General features: G+C 42.6%; 1 protein-coding gene across 1 annotated transcript in view; it reads left to right on the top strand.

The window, feature by feature from the left end:
* The first annotated feature begins 10531 nt into the window (after nucleotides 1-10531).
* The window catches only part of XPA (xeroderma pigmentosum, complementation group A), a 48372-nt gene continuing 43198 nt past the window's right edge, over nucleotides 10532-15705 (top strand). Inside the window, exon 1 of the mRNA XM_012638262.1 lies at nucleotides 10532-10824. Coding sequence (XP_012493716.1) covers nucleotides 10653-10824 — 172 coding nt within the window. The 5' untranslated portion in view covers nucleotides 10532-10652. The remainder of the gene's footprint in view (nucleotides 10825-15705) is intronic.

Raw genomic sequence — 15705 nt, 5'->3', positions numbered from 1 at the left:
AGAGAGAGAGAGAAACTGCATACTCCCGGGACCTCCTGCAGTCTGCGTAAAGGCCGCCTCTGTGACCAGGACACCGGAGGCCGGTTTCATTTATAGAATAGTTTGGTGCCCTCTACTGGCTGACCGTAACAACAACACTCACTACCCTTTCCAGGACATCTACAGCGCAGGAAGGACATTCAGCCTGCACCATTATTTCTGAGTTTGGATCCAAAGAACAGGCCTGAAGAGTAGGCAGTTTTGTCCCCATCTTATATATGAGGAAATAGAATCTCATAGATATTAAATAATCTGCCCAAACTGACCAAGCCTGGATTCAAACTCAGCCCTGTGGGACTACACGTTCCTTCCACTCCTCTGTGTCAATAGTGCGCGTCACGATGCCATGCAGTGGGTGTTAACACCCCTACTGAACACACAGAGAGGCCTAGGCTGGGACAACAGTGACTCGATCAGGGCCACAAGTCCAGTGAACTATGTGCTCGTTGTTCACGGTGCCAGGCTGCTGCCCACACGGAGAGCCGCCTGCCAAGTCCGCAAGGGAACGCCTTCCCTGGGGCAGCTTTCATCCTGAAGAGGAATCGGGAGGTTGCAGTGTTCCCACTCAGGGAACCCAGGGTATCTCTGGGCCTCTCTCTGTGCCCAGCCGTAGGGGAGAAGGATGCTCCCTCTCTGTCCCAGACATGGGTGAGGGGAAGGCTCCAAGGAACTCAGAGATGAAAAAAACACATTTTCTACTCATGAGGAACTCGTACCCATGGATTCAACAGATGCTGTGCAACTGAGCCCTGGGGGTGAATGAATGAGTGAATCAATGAATGCATGAGTGGCCCAGAGACTAAGGTGAGGACTAACGCAGAGGCTGTGCAGGTTAGGGGTGGTTGGGCATGCGTACTATAAAGAGATTGGTTTCTATTTAAACAGAGGGATCCGTTTCTGTTAGTCACAGATAGAGAAGGCTGCTCCCATGGGAGTGAGCTCCACATCCCAGGGATGTGCAAGCGGAGTTAAGAAGAGCACAGTGGAGTTGTGGCAAAGGGGTTTCAAGCCTATGTATGTTTTTTAAACATTGGCATCAACATTTAGAAATTGGAAGATTTCACATAAAAACCCAGATTTTTAGCTCCTCTTTGACAGAGGGGAAGACTTGGCCTGGTGGGCCTGTTGCAGCCGTTCATCGCTGCCCCTCGCCTCCTTATTTCCCCCCCAGCACTGAGCAGTGTATCAGAGAGACATCTGCACTCCCGTGTTCATTGCAGCACTATTCACAATGGCTCTTCCCTCCCCATCCTGGCCACATGGACGGCTCTCTAATTCCCTGGGCAGTGTCCAGAACTGGACACAAGCTCCAGATGTGGCCCGAGCAGCCCCAAAACAGTGGGACACTGCTTTTGTTCTCATTACCTCTGGTTACATCACCTCTTTTTAGCAGTTATGTCACACTGTTGGTTCCCACTCAGTTTGTGGCCTTCAGATTATGCCATGAGCCCTTCTCAAGAGAGGTCTTCCCCTACCTAAACTGAAAACCATAGACATTGAAGGTTGACCATGGTCCTGGAGGTCATCGAAGGCAGCCTCCCACACCTGCAGAAAGGGACTCTTTCATCAAATACCCTTACAGACATTTTGAACCAAAGGAGGAATTTTATATTCGACTCATTGTTCCATTTATCCAAGAATGGATCTTGATTTTAATCCTCCTTTCCAGTTTTATGTCATTCATAAATTTGATTAGGACAATATCTATATTTTCATATATATTGGTATTACATACTGGTTATGCATTCTGTTTACCAAGGTAACTCATAATCATTGTAGAAAATTTAGAAAATACAGATTGTGCAAAGAAAACAATTAAAATCCCTGGGATATGTAAAATATATAAAGAACACTTACAATTCAATAATAAAAAGACAAATAACCCAATTTAAAAATGGACAAGAGACTTTAATAGACATGTCTCCAAAGATATACCAATGGTCAATATACACATGAAAAAATGCTCAACATCAGTAATCATTAGGAAATTGCAAATCAAAACCACAATGAGATACCACTTCTTATCCATGGAATGGCTATAATCAAAAAGAAGATAATAAGTGTTGACAAAGATGTGGAGAAATTGGAACCCTCATAAACTGCTGGTGGGAATGCAAAGTGCAGTCACATTGAAAAACAGTCTGGCAGTTCCTCAGAATATTAAATATAGAGTTACCATGCCCCAGAAATTCCACTCCTAGTTCTATACCCAATTAAAATGATAATATACATCCACACAAATACTTGTACATGTGTCAGAATCCCGGATTTCAGCACCACAGATGGCAGGGTGGAAGCCTGCCCTCGGTTCTTGGGGTTCTCTTGGCCAAAGAATGACCAGACACACCACAGTGTCAAGTCCAGACTATTATCCCGGTCCTCTGACTCCTTTCTTGGAAAAACCAGCAAGGCCAATATGACGGAGTAACCTCAGGGAGGGAGCAGTTTCACAAGAGCAGCTCTTTATTGTAGAATAAAACAGGTCTGTCTCCGTGAGTGGAGAGAGACCAACTCACTCACTGACCCACTCACTTTCTGACTTCTTGGATTATTTCCTTTTATTAGCCCAGTCTGGAGGAGGGCTCTTGGGAGGTGTAGGATGTTATCAAATGATCAACAGGTGTCCTCAAAATTCCATCTATGAGCTCCCTCTAAGAAAGCCCACCTGGGGTGGGGGTAAACAGCAATGCAGATTCAAGCTCATGGCATATTAATTACCCTTAGGTTACTCTAAGTCACTTTCTAAATCTTATTATGCCTGGGCTGGGGAATTCCTAGATTGATAAAACATTCCCTCCTTCCCCAGTTGTAGCAGTTGTTCGGGATAGGATTAAGGGTGGGGCATCACAAAAATGGAGTGCCTGCCCTTATCCTTCTTCCCAGGTAGAGCAAGTGCTCAAAACAGCACCAAAACAGGGAACCCCTGTCCTGAGAAGAGCCAGAGATCCTAACTAGCTACCTAACACATGAACATTTATAGCAGCATTATTCATAACAGCCAAAAAGTAAAAACAACTCAAAGTCCATCAATAGATGAATGGATAAATAATATGTGGTATACCCACATAATGGAATGTTATTTGTCAGTAAAAAAAAATGAAATATCAATATATACTACAAAAGCGGTCTCCAAACTTTTTTGGCACCAGGGACCGGTTTCATGGAAGACAATTTTCCATGGACTGCTCACCTCCCACTCACCACAGATGGGGGCGGAGTGGTGGGAGGTGGAGCTCAGGCGGTGATTTGGGTGATGGGGAGCCGCGGTAAATACAGATGAAGCTTTGCTCACTTGCCCACCACTCGCCTCCTGCTGTGTGGCCCTGTTCCTAACAGGCCATGGACCAGTACCCCTCTGAGGCCCAAGGGTTGAGGACTGCAGTACTACAACACATATCAATCTTGAAAACATCATGCTAAGTGAAAGAAGCCACACACAAAAGGCTATGTATTGTGTGATTCAATTGATATGAAAAGTCCAGAATAGTCAAATTTATAGAAACGAAAAGCAGATCAGTGGTTGCCCAGGGCTGAGAAGGTTTGAGGGGAAGTGGGGGAGTGACTTCTAAGGGTATAGGGTTTGTTTCTGGGGTGACAAACATGTTCTAAAATTCATTATGATGATGATTGCATAATTCTGTGACTATAATGAAAATGATTGAATTGTGCACTTTAAAACGAGTGCATTGTATGGTACATGAATTAAATCTCAACAAAGCTGGGAGACACTACCTTTCATGAGTACTCTGTGTTGTGTGCTCATTGACTAATGGTGGATGCAGTGTCAATCACCAGTATTGGCTGGATGTGAGTCAACTCTGGGCAGCTCCTCTGCTAGTCCCTGGATGTAAAGCATCGTGCATCATCCAGGGGAAAAAAGGGACTGGACTTGGTGGCACGTGCCTGTAGTTCCAGGTACTCAGGAGGCTGAGGCAGGAAGATCTCTTGAGGCCAGGAGTTCAAGATTACAGTGAGCTATGATTGCGCTGCTGCACTCTAGCCCAGATGACAGAGCGAGACACTATCTCTAAAAATAAATAAACAAACATTAAAAAAATAAGGCATCACCATAATTATAATACAGGATGGAAGGTTGGAGATGGGGGTGCTTGGAAGATGGGAGTGAGTAGTAAGGGATAGGTCTCAGAGGAGGGAAGAGGTTGCTTCCAGCCGAAACATTGAACAAAGGCTTCAAGGAGAGGGAAATTGTATCCGATCAGGTAAGATTGTGACAGGTGGCCATGGATGTGACCAGAAGGAGTACAGATTAAATTTTAAGTTCCTTGAGAGGAGGACCATGACTAATTCATTGCTGTATTCCTGGTCCTTGGCATAAGACCTGGCTTGGAGTAAGTGTGTAGTAAAGTTTGCTGAATGAATGGACAAATGAAAGAATGAGTGAAGGTATGAACAAAGGAATTGTAGGGAGAAAAACCAGCATGAGCCAAGCACAGAAGCAGAGGGGTGCAGTACAGGTCTAGAAAATTTGTCCAGTTTGGCTAAAGCATGAAGTTCAGGATGAAGATTCATGGAAGGAAAGTCCCCCAAAGGGCTGCTAGAACCAGGTGATGAAAACTTAGAATTACCTGCAACTGGGAATCAATAAATCAGTTTTGTAGCAGAGGAATGGCAGGGCCAAAGCTGTATTTGAGAAACATGAAGCTGTGAGCTCATATAGAAGACAGATTAGAGGCATCAGCATGGAGTCTGGGAGACCAGGTTAGAGGCTGTTCAGGTAAGAATTGGTGGGGGTTGAACTCGGCCAGTTCTGGTGGGTCCAAAGAAGGGACTGAGGCCAGGGACACTCATCCACTTTTCCAGGCATTATAAAAACTATAAAAATAAGTGCTTCTGGTGATAAATATTTTAGTTATTCAACAGAGCTATAGCTATTAGAGGGTGCACTCGCCAATAAAATATAAGTGGTTTGTGGTTTGAAGCTACAACCACACTTGGTATAAAGGCAATTGAAAGGAAAACCCCAATCGAGGCAATAAGAGAACAGGAAACCACAAGTGCATAACCCATTGTGTGGACTGGAGTCCATCCACATAATAGGTGAGCCCTGGACCACGTTCATCCTCCCTTGGTCCCACCCAAGATGGGCAATGTTAATTCCAGGACCAGGCTCTAGGCAGAGAGACAGCCTTCTTTGTTGGTCAGCCTCGTCAGGTGTTGACAAGAACCTGGTTTCTGATCCCAGCTCTGCACTAACCCATGCAGGACCAGCACTAGTAGAGGAAGTAAGAGGAAGACTTGTAATTTAGAGACTTATAATTTGGTGCTTGAGAATATTGACACTGGAGCTGGACTGTGTGTGCTTGAACCCAGCTCTAGCACTTCTTACCTGTATGACCTTGAACAAGTTACTTACAGTCTCTGTGATTTAGTGGTCTCACCTATAAACTGAGGCTAGTGAATATTCTCACTGAGAAGTTTTGAAGATTAGATTAATTAATACATTTTAAATGCTTAAAAACCACCTAGTATAGAGTAAGCCCCATACAAGTTTTTGTTATTATTGTTATTATTACAATAAATAGTGGCCAAAGCTAGACAACACTGGAATAGGCTGTTCTAAAGTAGAGTGTTCCCTGTCATCCCAGGTGCATAAGCAGAGATGTCATTGTAGGGTTCAGCTTTGGACCTTGAGTTTTCAGTGCTGGAGAGACATGCAACTGGTTTTATTCACTATCATTCCTTCGATTTATTTAATTCCACAAACATTTGCTGGGCAGCTACTCTGTGCCAGATACTATGCTAAGCCCTGGAGATACTAGGATCAATCAGACAGGCTTAGCTCTCCAGGACCTGGTAATCCATGAGGATGGCAGGAGCTATCACTTCCGTGCCCACAACACCAACACATAGGAAGTTCAGAGGCAGCCAGAGAGGGAGTCAGGGCAGACTTCCTGGAAGAGGCAATGAAAACCAAGGTCCTCTGGCCATATTTGGGACCTGGGGGATGCAGAGTAGGGAAGACCTGGCTTTGCTGCTCTGTGAGTGATGAAGGATTTTGACTTCCAGAACTGATAGTCATTTTTTTTCCTAGGCCCTGTCCTTAGTTGACTCATTAAGACCCTCCCACTCCTTACTGCTTTTGGAAAGACAATTCCCGTGAGTACTCAAAATGTTCCCTAAATCTTTCTGAACACACATTTTGTTGATCGAAGCTCCACTATGATGTTTTTGTCTCAATCCCTTTATCTTTTGGTTCAGGGAGGTTGAAATCTAAGTTTCTCCAGAAGGAGGTTTTGTCTGGTCAATTGTAGTGAAAAGAGACCACATTTCCTGGATTACTAAATCAATACAGCCTAAGGCAACAGGATCGGGCATAATTTCTGTGTTGTTCCTCCTTCTCTCCAGAAAGGTTCCCCTCTTGGCATGTTTCTTCCCACAGATGTTCCCCTATTGTGAATTGATGCCAGTGATGTTCAAAGTGACCACATTAAGGGGTAAAGCCCCAGGGAATCAGGGGAAAAATAAAAAAGAAAGCCACACACAGGTACTATGTACTAGAAAAAGACAAATGTGTTCACACTCTGTCATGGGCGTGAGTAATCCCAGTAACGCACTTAGAGAGGAAGCCCTGTCAGGAAACCCCACCAAGTTTCTCGTTCCTCATCCATTCTTTTTTTTTTTTTTTTTTTTGAGACAGAGTCTCACCGTGTTGCCCGGGCTAGAGTGCCGTGGCGTCATCCTAGCTCACAGCAACCTCAAACTCCTGGGCTCAAGCGATCCTCCTGCCTCAGCCTCTCGAGTAGCTGGGACTACAGGCATGTGCCACCATGCCTGGCTAATTTTTTCTATATATTTTTAGTTGTCCAATTAATGTCTTTCTAATTTTAGTAGAGACGGGGTCTCGCTCTTGCTCAGGCTGGTTTCGAACTCCTGAGCTCAAACAATCCGCCCGCCTCGGCCTCCCAGACCTCGTCCATTCTTATCTGCCTGCTCCTTGTTAGGCTTCAGTTAGGGCTTTCAATTCTTTCCATGCTTTGTTAAGTAACTCTCTTTTAGCCAGGATCACAGTTGGTCTGGGAGACGAGAGAGGTACCAAGCAGGAAGACAGATATAGTCACAGATTTGCCCCGAGACTGAGACCTGGGAGAGGCAAGAACACGTTCACTGGTCTATGTTCCTTGCCTGTTTTTCTTTTGTGCCCCCACCAAAATGACTCATGTGCTTTGCTTTGGGCAAGCCCTACAGCCTCTGTCACTCCGTGGGACATGCAGATCAGGGCACGCACTCTTCCTTTCTCTAAAGAAGGAGTCTCATTTTAGCTTGGTTGAGGCGTCAGCTAACAATTCAGACCCAGGTACACGAAACTTGCTAACAAAGGTCAGTACACCAAAGAAGAGGGAGTTACCGGCAAAAGAAGGCCACAAGTTGTGAAGAGTTACAAAACACCAGGGCCTGAACAGCATCTCAGCTATGGGCCACATCCTCCAGCATTCAGGCTTGGAATGCTTTGTTGGGGAGGTGGATCTGGGAACTAATTATTCTTAAAAGGTCACTTCGGGGGAAATTGTTACCTTTTCCTCCAGAAATACTTCACAGCCTCAGAGGCTCAGAGCCGGAGTCTGTAGAGGTCATCTAGAGTGCTGGCTCTCAAAGTTTGCTGCCCGTTAGAATTACTGGAGGGAGGGAGGGGTCTTTACAGAATCTTGGCACTCAGATCCCACCTCTGACCCATGACATCAGAATCTCTGGGCGTGGGGCCTAAGTACCAGTGTTTTTAAACTCTTCAGGTGCTTTCAATATTCAGCTAAGTTTGGGAACCTGCGATCTGACCCGTACTATTCAATGTGTGGTCTGTAGTGCTGCAGCACCACCAGGGGGCGCGTTAGAAATGCACATTCTCGGGTCTTACCATATACCTACCGAATCAGAATATGCATTTCAACAAGGTCAGCAAGAGACTTGTACGTGCATTAAAATTCAATTTTTACTTTTCTTGAAAGATTGGACAATTTGGCAACAACAGGCCAAATTCTCTCTGAAACTACCAGCTGGCATTGTGTAGTAGCTGCTCCCTTAAAGAGGAACCTCCAGGAGCCAGTTTGCCTGAGTTCTACACTTGGCTAGGTTCATTCACTTCCATTGCTTTCCTGAGCCTACTCAGAATTCGAGGGTTTTAAAAAAATTGTGGTGAAATACACATAAAATAAAATTTACCATTAGTGACCTGTAATATACTCACAATGTTGTGCAATCATCACCATTACCTAGTTCCAGAACATTTTCATCATCTCAAAAGGAAACCCCCTATCTATGAAGCAGTCACTCCCCATTTTCCCCTCCTCTCAGCCCCTGGCAGCCACTAATCTGGGAATCTTCCTGGGTTTGCTTAGTCTGAATATTTCATAAATGGAATCATACAATATGTGGCCTTTTGTGCCTGGCTTCTTTCATTTAGTGTAATGTTTTCAAGGTTCATTCAAGTTGTAGCATGCATCTGTACTCCATTCTTTTTTATGGCTGAATAATATTCCTTTGTAGGGTTATACTGCATTTTGTTTATCCATTCATCAGTTGATGGACACTTGGGTTGTTTCCAGCTTTTGGTTATTGTAAATAGTGCTGCTGTGAACATTCATGTGCAAGTTTTTGTTTGAACACCTGTTTCTAGTTCTTTGGGAATATACCCATGAGTGGAATTGCTGACTCATATGGTAATCCCACATTTAACTTTTTGGGGAACAAACTGTTTTCCACAGCAGTTGCATTAATTTACATTCTCACCAACAATGTATTAATATGAAGGTTGCAATTCCTCCACATTCTCACCAACCCTAGTTATTTTCCACTTTTTTTTAAACTCTAGCTATCCAGTGGGTGTGAGATGGTATCTCACTGTGTCTTTGATTTGCATTTCCCTAATGACTAATGACGAATATCTTTTCATGTGCTTGTTGGCACACATCTTCTTTGAAAAATTGTCTAAGTCCTTTGGTCATTTTAAAATTATGTTGTTTGTCTTTTTGTTGTTAAATGGAAAGTGTTCATTATATCTTGTGGACACTGACTCATCAGATACCTGATTGGTAAATATTTTCTCCCATTCTGTGGGATTTTTCACTTTCTTGATATTGTTCTTTGATGTACAAAAGTTTTTAATTTTAATGAAGCCCAATTTATTTATGTTTTCTTTTGATGTCTGTGCTGTTGGTGTCTTGGAATTTGAGATATTTCACCTAGACAAGAACGATGGATAGGGAGAAAGAGAGATCTGAGGGGGAAGGAGGTGGGGATGGCATGAGGTTTCAATCTCCAGTTCAACCAGAGGATGGCAACATGTATCTGCTTTATACAAGGTTCTGCGGTTTTATGCACATGTGATCAACAGATGAAAATGACTGGATTGTGCTTCTCAAACTTTAACTACTGAATATTAGTGGGAAACTTCAGTGTGTCAGGTTGGTCTTTCTAAAAACTAGTCCTAAATGGTATATGTAGTAATTAGAATTTAATGTTTTCTGGTTTCAATTAAGTTTTATTTGTAACAAAGCAAAAGCATACATTTTTGGAAAGGATGTGATACTTCTTTTGCTCTACTTGCCACACTTTCAGGAAGTCAGGATATTTGGCCCAAAGGAAAACCTGCTGTCTACCTGGCAGCAGCTCATCCATGCTGAGGGAATATTCCATGGAAAAGATAGCCAACTTCCTGCTTATCAGTCTTGGACCATATGCTGCATTTGCCTGAGGTCACACAGCACATAAGTGAGAGTTTAACAAATTGACTGCTGCACTAGAAAAAAAATTTTTCTTTGGGACCATGGTGTTTTATTATGAAAATAGAATAAAAACTTTAAAAACAAAACGATCCTTTCTAATTTAATGAAAAATTTGTTGTATTTTATTGTTTTCTGTGCGTGAGTTACAGCAACTTGAAAAATAGTTCACATGGCTCCCAAGATGAAGAGACCTGAGTTACATATGCTTCATGAGGTCCTGGGCTCAAAATTAGCGTCAGTTAAATACAACTCCCAGGGCAGTTAATGTGTTAAACACATAACATGTCTTCTCATTTCAAATCTAGGTCACGTGTCCAAAATATAATCAGATCAATTATCTATTGGTCTCTGTGATTGGCACTACTACTACTAGCTGCTCTCATTTTTTGAAGCTTTCTATGCCTGACATTGTGCTGGCACATCTCATCTTCCCAATGACTTAGGAAGTGGTTCCATAATCATTCTCATTTTACCACTGAAGAAACTGAACTCAAGGTAAATAACTTGCCCAAGGTCACACAGATTTTGTGAGAGGTAGGGACTTAACCCGCGTCTGACTCCAAAGCCCATATTCTGAACTACCAAGTGAAACATTCTAAAGACAACCAGGTTCTGAAAAATGAGCTGAGTACCAACCCTCCTCCCAGGTTGAAGGTGAGCAGACAGGTAGGTAGCCCCGCCTTCCGCGCATGCTCAGACTCCGCCCCTTCCCTTTCACCCCGCCCCCTTAGCTGCGCAGGCGTGCTCACTCCCGGAGGCCGCTCGGCGCTGGGAGCACAAAGGCGGGGCTGGTGACGCGACCCAGCCCAGGACAGGCTTCGGCGCGCAGTGCGCGTGCGCGGAGCAAAGGGCTGCCGTCCTTTAAGGGGGTTGGAGATGGCGGCGGCCGAGGGGTCCTCGCTGGAGCCAGCCGCTTCAGAACAACCCGCTGAGCTGCCTGCCTCGGTGCGGGCGAGCATCGAGCGGAAGCGGCAGCGGGCGCTGATGCTGCGCCAGGCCCGGCTGGCTGCCCGGCCCTACCCGGCGACGGCGGCTGCGGCTACTGGAGGTTTGGGCCCCGGCGGCGCCTGCCCCTTCCCTCTCCCGGTCTCCCTAGTCCCCAGACGGGCTTGCGCGGGCTGAGTCCCGGGTCCCGGCAGGGAATCCACCCGGCGGGCCTTGTCGAAGAATCCTGTCCACGACCGCAGAGAGATTCTGCGGTAGAACCCAGGCCTCCTGAATCCCGGCCCCGGGCTCTGCTCACTGCGCCTCGGCTGCCCAGATTGGGTTTTGCGCTTGGGGATGCGGCCACCCACGCCGGGAGGTGCCAGCCCGTGCCTGTCAGCGCCTCAGCGCTCCCAGAAAGAGGAATTAGGCTAGGTCGTGATTCTGGCCTACGTATCTAGGACTAGTTGATGAAAGGGGCGCGTTTCAGTGTTTGTTAAGGAAGAACTTTCAACAGGTGGAGTTGCCAAAAGTGGAAGGGTTTACTTTTAGACTTAGCGAGCTTCCCATTACTAGAAGTGCTCAAATCGAGACTGGAGGTATCTTTACTGGCATGGAATAGATGACATTCAAATATCAGATGAAGGGACTGGATAGTAAACCTTTAAGATTCCTTCTAATCCGTAGATTCCATGAGTCTATATTCTTGGATATGTGACCTGCTACGATTTCTTGGCAAAAAGTAGATACCCAAAACATATTTATTGATTGAAGTAAATTAAGGGCTGATCGATCATTGCAAATTGTTCTCTTATAGAAGAATTCACCCCTGGGGTCAATAATAATACTCTTTCCTTGGGTACCTAAAATATAGTGTGATTGACAAGGCAATTCTTCAGCACTACCTCTAACATGAAGTACTTGTGTTCCTGAGTCTATCCTATACTGTATGAATAGATGAGCACAGTCTAGAGCTGTGTTATCTACTACCCCTTTTTATCAGCCAGAGGTAGGAAGAGTGAGAAGAGTCTGGGGCTGGCTGCATGTCTTGATATTCATGCTGACAGCTAAACTGCAAATTCCAGCCACTTGTAATGGTTCTGATCTCATCCTTTCTGCTTTCTAGTGGTTTTCTTTTGTTCCTTTCTCAACTTGAGGCATTCTACAGTCAGGACAAAAAGTTGTTCATTTGTACTAATTAATTCGTATTCATGATTCCATAAAGGTTTCTAGATATGTACTGCATGGCTGTGGAACAGAAAGTGAAAAACAGCAAAAACTGAAGTTAAACTTCTGATTATAGAAAGCAAGGTAGAATTGATATTCTGTAAGATTTCTTATGTAATTACCCAAGAACTGAACTGTGTTGTAGCATTGGCTACAATCCACCATGTTTCAAGAGTTATATAAGTGCTGGGATTTTTATCTTTACAGTACTTTTATTTCGGTGTACTGTACACTTTTCATTTTCTGTGTTATGGCATGTGCCTTGAAAAAGACTGAAAAAAACTTGCCTAGAATGTGGTGCTAAGAGTGATGCTAAGGTCCTGAGGAAGCAGCAAGAGATAGCAGCAGAGAGAAATTGGGCTTTGCTTTGCGCATGATTTATTAGCATTGTTCAGGATCCCGCTCAAGTCATGGCGTTGAGTACTCCAGCTTTCCCTCTTCTTAATTCTCATTGCACTTACGGTCCATTCATTTGCCACGCTACTATTTCATGAAGTCAAAATCATATGTTCTTGTATGTTCATCTATTTCTATTCATCCAGTAGATACTCATGGAATGCTTATTATTTCTCAGAATTACAGAGATAAAGGCACTCAGTCCAATGAAACGATGTAGAGAGATAAACAGGCAATATAGTATAGGGTGAGAATTGCCATTAACAATGGAAACAAGGGTTATAATTTAATCCTTTCATTTAATAGAGGAAGAAATTGAAGCCAGAGAATGGGAATGACTTAAGCAAAATAATACATATTAAATTTGTCTTTTTTAAGATTGAGGTATAACATACATTAATATGTAAAATATACTGATCTGAATTTTGCCTGTGTAAATGCTGATGTAAACACCATAGTGATCAAGATACAAACATTTCCAGAACTTTGGAAGTGTTCTTTTTTTTTTTTTTTTCTGTAGAGCACAGGGTCTAATAAAACACATGCAGAAGGGTGAGTTACACAACCGAGGGAGAAGGTGGGGCACAATGTGAACATGTCCCAGTCCCCTTCACCTCGTGCACATGTGACCCACGTTTCCAAGGTGCACCCAGGCCAGGCGGGCTGGAAGTTTTCTTGTTGCTACTTCCTAGTCAATGTGCACATCACTCCCCCTCAGAAGTAACTACTATTCTGAACATTTGGTTAGTATTATCTGTTTTTGAACTTAATATAAATGGAATCACACAAGTTTGGCTTTTTGCTCAACATAGTATCTGAGAGGTTCATGCATTTTGTTGCATGTGTTGGTAGTTTGTTCACTTGTATGTTACATAGTATTCTTTTGTAGTCTACAATTTTTCCATTTTCCTTTTAATGGATATTTGGGTTATTTCCAGTTTGGGGCTATTATGAATAAAACCTCTGTGAGCATTCTTGTATATGTCTTTTGATAGACATACACACTTATTTCTATTGTGTATATGCCTAGAGATGGAATTGCTGGGTCATTGGGGAGGTGTATGTTAAGCTTTAGTAGATATTGCCTAACTGATTATATCAATTTGCAGTCTCACCAGCAATGTATGACAATACTGGTTGTTCTATATATTCACTGTTTGGTATTACCAGTCTTTTTCATTTTAGACATTCTTGGGAGAGTGTAGTGATACTATGGTTTTAATTTGTATTTTCCCAGTGATTAATGATGACGAGAACCTTTTCGTGTGCTTATTGGCCATTTGGATATCCTCATTTGTGAAGTGCCTATTAGATCTTTTGACTATTTTTTTAGGTTGGGTTATTTGTCTTTTGCTGATTTACAGGATTTTATTATATAGTGAGGATATGAGTCCTTTGTCAGATGTACATACATTAGTCCTCCCTTATCTGCGGTTTCACTTTCTGTGGTTTAACTTACCTGTGGTCAACCATGGCTCAAAATATTAAATGGAAAATTCCAGAAACAAGCAATTCATCAATTTTAAATTGAACACTGTTCTGAGTATTGTGATAAAATCTCAAGCTGTCCTGCTCCATTCCTGCCTGGATGTGAATCATCTCCTCATCTAGCATGTCCCATCTGAGTTATCAGATCAAAAAAACATAGCGTATATAAGGCTCAGTACTATCAGAGGTTTCAGGCATCCACTGAGGGTCTTGGATATCCCCCGCAGATAAGGGGAGACAACTGTATTGCAAGTATCTCCTTACAGTTTGTGTTCTGTCTTTTCATTCTCATAGTGGTGTATTGATGAATAGAAGTTCTTAATTTAATCAAGTCCAGTTTAGCATTTTTCTTTTATGGTTAGTATTTTTTGTGTCCTGTTTAAGAAACTTGGGCTACTCCAAATTCATGAAATTATTCTCCTTTGTTTTCTTCTAGAAGTTTTATTGTTTTACTTTTTACATTGAAGACAATGATCCTTTTTTTTAATTTCAAAGAATTTAGGGGCACCATTGTTTTTTGTTATATGGATAAATTGTATCATGCAGAAGTCAGGGCTTTCAGTGTACCCATCACCACAATAGTGTACATTGTACTCGATAGGTAGATTTTTATCCCTCAACCCCTCCTACCCTTCCCCCTTCTTAGTTTCCAATGTTCATTACAAATCTTTATGACCATATATATCCTTCGTTTAGCTCCCACTTATAAGTGAGAACATGTGGTATCTGTGTTTCCATTCCTGAAATACTTCACCTAGGATAATGGTCTCCAGTTCCATCCAAGTTGCGACAAAAGACATTATTTCATTCCTTTTTATGGCTAAGTAGTATTCCATGGTATATACATACTACATTTCCTTTATCCACTCGTCAGCTGATGGGCATTTAGGTTGATCCATATTTTTGCAATGGTGAATTGTGCTGTGATAAACACTTTGGTACAGGTGTCTTTCTGATAAAATGACTTCTTTTGGGTAGATAGCCAGTAGTGGGATTGCTGGATCAAATGGTACATCTACTTCTTTAGTTCCTTGAGGAATCTCCTTACTGCTTTCCACAGTGATTGTACAAGTTTACATTCCCACCAACAGTGTATAAGCGTTCCCTTTTTAGCACAACCACACCAACATCTATTGTATTTTCACTTTTTAATAATGGCAATTCTGACGTGGCTAAGGCGGTATCTCATTGTGGATTTAATTTGGATTTCCCTGATAATTAGTGATGTTGAGCATTTTTTCATATGTTTGCTGGCCATTTGTCTATCTTCTTTTGAGAAAAATCATCATGTCTTTTGCCCACTTTTTTATGGGGTTATTTGGTTTTTTTCTTGCTGATTTGTTTGAGTTCTTTGTAGATTCTGGGTATTAGCCATTCATTGGATGTATAGTCTGCAAATATTTTCTCCCATTCTATAGGTTGTCCATTTACTCTGTTGATTATTTCCTTTGCTGTGCAGAAACTTTTTAGTTTAATTAAGTTCCATTTATTTATTTTTGTTGTTGCTGTATTTGCTTTTGGGGTCTTCCACAAAAATTTGTTGCCTAGGCCAATGTCTAGAAGAGTTTTTCCTATGTTTTCTTCTAGAATTTTTATGATTTCAGGTCTTCCATTTAAGTCTTTAATACATCTTGGGTTAATTTTTATGTATAGTGAGAGGTCGGTATCCAGTTTCCTTCTTCTGCATGTGGCTATCCAGTTTTCCCAGCCCAATTTATTGAATAGGGCATCCTTTCCCCAGTGTATGTTTTTGTCTGCTTTGTCAAAAATCAGTTGGTCATAGCTGTATGATTTTATTTCTGGACTCTCTATTCTGTTCCATTGGTCTCTGTAAGACAGTGATCCATTTTAAGTTTGTGTGTGCGTGCGTGTGTGTGTGTATTTTTTTTTTTTT

Source organism: Propithecus coquereli, unplaced genomic scaffold (genome assembly GCF_000956105.1).
Source record: "Propithecus coquereli isolate 6110/MARCELLA unplaced genomic scaffold, Pcoq_1.0 Scaffold128, whole genome shotgun sequence".
Classification (NCBI taxonomy): Eukaryota; Metazoa; Chordata; class Mammalia; order Primates; family Indriidae; genus Propithecus; species Propithecus coquereli.
The sequence above is the reverse complement of the archived record's forward strand: the minus strand, read 5'-3'. Positions and strand labels throughout refer to the sequence as shown.